General features: G+C 63.8%; 1 protein-coding gene across 1 annotated transcript in view; it reads left to right on the top strand.

The window, feature by feature from the left end:
* ARNT2 (aryl hydrocarbon receptor nuclear translocator 2) overlaps window positions 1-3,987 on the top strand; it is an 85,452-nt gene that overhangs the window by 42,217 nt on the left and 39,248 nt on the right. Inside the window, exon 9 of the mRNA XM_029952318.1 lies at window positions 568-670. Within this exon, the coding sequence (XP_029808178.1) occupies window positions 568-670 (103 nt within the window). The remainder of the gene's footprint in view (window positions 1-567; window positions 671-3,987) is intronic.

The following is a 3,987-nucleotide window of genomic DNA, read 5'->3' as shown; positions in this document are numbered from 1 at the left end:
GGGCGGGGAAGGACTCCCACGTGGCATCTGGAATTCTGACCGGGATTTCCTTGCTGACAGCGGTGCATTTGCTGACGTCGGGGAGGAGGGGGGTGCTGGTGGCCTGGGGCTGGAGCGGACGGATGGGGGTGCTGGTGCTGGAGGCGTGGGGTGCAAGGCGGCCATCGTGCAGTGGGCGAAGCTGGTAGGGGTGCAGGGCGGTGGGAGAGACGGCGGCCCAGCTGGGCCTCCGGGGGCGCGGGGCGGAAGGCGAGGAGAGGAGACCCCGGGCAGCGGCTCCTGGGGCTGCAGGGGACCCTGCAAATGTGTCTGCGTGAAATGACGGGGGAGAAACCGCATTGCAATGACTCCAGGTGGTGGCATACGACAGCAGGTGTGGACTGCTGTCAGGACACGGGTTCCGCCTCGGACAGGTTCTGTGACTCCGTGTGTTCCCAGCACGCAGCGTCGGGGGTCCAGGCAGCCGTCTGTGCAGCCCCGTTTGCCCTCGTTGGCAGAGCGTTTGGAGAAAGCCCCCCGCGCCCTCGTCCAAGGCAGAGGCTTAACACGTGTCCCTCTCCCGCTCAGGCCGGATCCTGGACCTGAAGACAGGGACGGTGAAGAAGGAGGGGCAGCAGTCTTCCATGAGGATGTGCATGGGCTCCCGGCGGTCCTTCATCTGCAGGATGAGGTGTGTGCGGGGCGGCGGCGCTGGGGGTGGGGGTGGGGGAGGGGGAGGTCCGCACAGGGACCGCGGCGATGGGGGGGGTCTGCTCCTTCCGTTCTCTGCTGAGCGCACACGTCGTGGTCCCGGCTGCAGCGCGTCAGCCTGCAGACCCCTGGTCCCCGCTCCAGACGCCTCGTCCCTCTTCCCCGACGCACCTTGTCTGATTTCCTGCCGTTTCTGCCCGCTCCCGGGTTGGCGTCCCCCGTCTGCTCCCCACGTTCTCCTGGGTCTTGAAGTCCGTTCTGAACCCCAGCCCCTCCCGGCGCCGTACTTGTCAGCACGTTTTAGTAAGACCTGTCGGTCTCGTACTCACTGTTTCCTGTGTCCGTCCGTGCATTTAATCAGCGTTTAATGACCACATTGCCGAACGGCACTGTAGGTGGAAAGTCTGGGCCCTGTGGTCAGCGCCAGTGCCGTGAGGACGGGGGCCTGGAGTTCTCCGAGCCCCTGTGTCTAAACGGAGTTTGCCACACGTACGCGGTTAGTACGCCGTGTGGAGGACATGCAGGAGTGACACCTGGGGGCAGTTAGAGAATTTTCTGTCCCTGAAGGAGAAAGAACAAGGCTTCGGAGCCCACGTCCGCTCAGCCCCGAGGCCATGTAGCCACAGGGTGAGAGGTGCCTGGCAGCTCAGATCTGCCGGGACGTGGGGTTCCAGAGGCTGTAAGACAAGGCGGTGCCCCTCATTCATTCATTCATTCATTCATTCATTCATTCATTCATCACACATCTATCAAGGGCCTGCCTCCACCAGGCTGGGGCTCGGCACTGAATAAAGCAAAATCCCTGAGCTTCTAGAATGTCACTTTAGTGAGGGAGATTTGTGATGGGCAAAAGTAAGTAGACACAGAGAATATCAGAGGGTGGTAAGTGCTATTGAGGAAAATAAAACAAATTTAAGGAATGGTTGTTAGCTCACGTGCTACACAGATTGGTGGGGGAGGTCTCACTGATAAGGTGACATTTTGAGTGGAGACCTGGGACTATCTGGGGAAAGAAAATACCAAGTGGAGGGAACAGCAAGTGCAAAGGCCCTGGGGCGGGGATGTTCTGTGTTTCAGTAACAATAAGGTTACTGTCCAAGGAACAGGGTGAATGGGGCACAGTAGGCAGGATGGTCATCCGTAAGCTTGGGATGGGGGGCGCCTGGGCGGCTCAGCTGGTTAGCGTCCCGCTTTAGCTCAGGTCATGATCTCACAGTTCAAGGGCTTGAGGCCCACGTCGGGCTCTGTGCTGACAGCTCGGAGCCTGGAGCCTGCTTGGGATTCTGTGTCTCCCTCTCCCTCTGTTTCTCCCCAGTTCTCTCTCTCTCACTCTCAAAAATAACCATTAAAAACTTTCAAGTAAAATAAGGTCAGATGTCGGGTAACTTAGAAGCTGTCAGCGTTTACTCTGAGTAAGGTCGGGAACCGTGCGGTTTTCTCATAGGAATGACCTTACGGTAACTCACCGTGCCGGGGTCGGGGGGGGGGGGGGGGGGGGGGGGGGGGGGGGGGGCAGGAAGAGGCCACGGAAGGGGTGTGAGGCTCACCCCTGCCCAGCGGGAAGGCCAGGCACCAAGATGGGCGGTGGCGCTGGGGCCCGGGTCTGGGGCGGAGGGAGCCATCGAGCGCTGGAGAGGGAGGTGCCCATCAGGCCTCCCAACGCTGACGAGGCAGCTGGACGTGGGATCTGGAACGGAAGCGAGAGGTTGGGCTGAAGGCACGGACTTGGGGACGGGGGACCGTCATCACCGAGATGCTCTCTGGAGCCCGGAGGCTGGATGAGGCCACGGGGAGCGGAGGGAGCGGGTGGAGCTGGAGGAGAGGTCGGGCCTCTGACCCGGGCAGGCCCTGTGGCCTGGAGGTGAGGGGGCCCCGGCAAGCCCCCCACAGAGCTGCAGGCAGGGCGGCTCCAGCCTCTCTTCCTGAGCGCAGGAGTCTGTGCCCCCTGCTCGGCGTCCCCGCTGCCCAGAGCCCCCACTGCCCGGAGCCCCCGCTGCCCAGCGTCCCCGCTGCCTGGCTCAGGGTCTCCCAGGCTGTCCTCGAGTCCCTGGGACTCCACACCGACCGTGACTGAGCCTGGCCGCCTCCCGCCTTCTCTGAGCCCCAGGCTGGCTTAGTGGAGCTCCTCACAGATGTCCCCCTCCTCCCGCTTCTCCGGGCTGTCTGCACGGAGCGGGGACCCACCTGTAGCCCCCCGCTGGGCCCCGGGGAACAGCAGGGCCTGGAGGAGGGCTGCCCCTTCCTCCGAACCGGCACCTCTCTGCTCCTCCAGAAGACGGGACAGAATTCCCTTCAGCACCTGTCTCAGGTCACACGGTGACATTCGGGTGACAGAAGACACGATTGCTGCATCTGACCTCCTATAAGCCTGCGTGGACGAGGGCCCTGGGTCTGATGACGGGCCTTCGGGGCAGCGGGATGGCCGTGTGCTGGTGCCCCTGGGGACAGGACGCCGTCAGGCACCGCGGGACTGCACGCAGCGAGGGCAGCGCCAGCCGGGGCTGCTCTGTGTCCGGCACCACGGGGTCCTGGGGGGCGTCCCGGCGGCCGGTTCTGCGCCTCTGTGCCACCATTGCTGGGCTTTCACAGGACATCAGGCAGCCCCTCCCTGCCCTGGGGCCCCCGGGACAGGACTCCCTGTGAGGTGGGCAGCTCTGCCGTCTGCCGTGCTCCTGACCTCGTCCTCCAGATGGAGCGGGTTAGTTCTGGGGAGGTGCCGAGGGTCCTGCCAGCCGGCTGGACGGCGTGGTCCTGGGTTGTCCCTGCTGGGGGACACGTGCTTGCGTGGCTGTCCTTGGTGTCAGAGCACAGCTGGCCTCTCCTCCGGGCCCAGAGTGTTACCTGTCCTGGAGCGGGGACACGGACGCACTCGGAAGGATGGGTGTGCGGAGCACTGACCGGACCCTGGCCACACGGCGTCCCTGGACGTTCAGAGCCTGGGGGCACATTGAGAGGAGAGGAGAAGGTCCCCCCAGGGCGTCAGGGGTCGCCTCCCAGCGAAGGACCTTTGTAAGCCCCTTCCTGCCCTGTGCCCACTCTGCCCTTTGCCATCAGCGGGTCAAGGCGGTCACGTGGCTCCCAGCGACAGGACATTGCAGGGGGACCCCGTGACCGCAGCTGCGGCCTGGGGACACACATTCATCAACCGGCAACGTGTGTTTTGCGTTGATGGCTCTGCTGAGGCCTGAAGAGACGCTGCCGTCATCTGCACCCACTGTCCTGCTTGAGGGACCCCGGTTTCTGTGGGGCCCAGACTCAGGGGGTGTGCACTGCGGGCGGGTCGCACTCTCCTGGCCT

Source organism: Suricata suricatta, chromosome 9 (genome assembly GCF_006229205.1).
Source record: "Suricata suricatta isolate VVHF042 chromosome 9, meerkat_22Aug2017_6uvM2_HiC, whole genome shotgun sequence".
Classification (NCBI taxonomy): Eukaryota; Metazoa; Chordata; class Mammalia; order Carnivora; family Herpestidae; genus Suricata; species Suricata suricatta.
The sequence above is the reverse complement of the archived record's forward strand: the minus strand, read 5'-3'. Positions and strand labels throughout refer to the sequence as shown.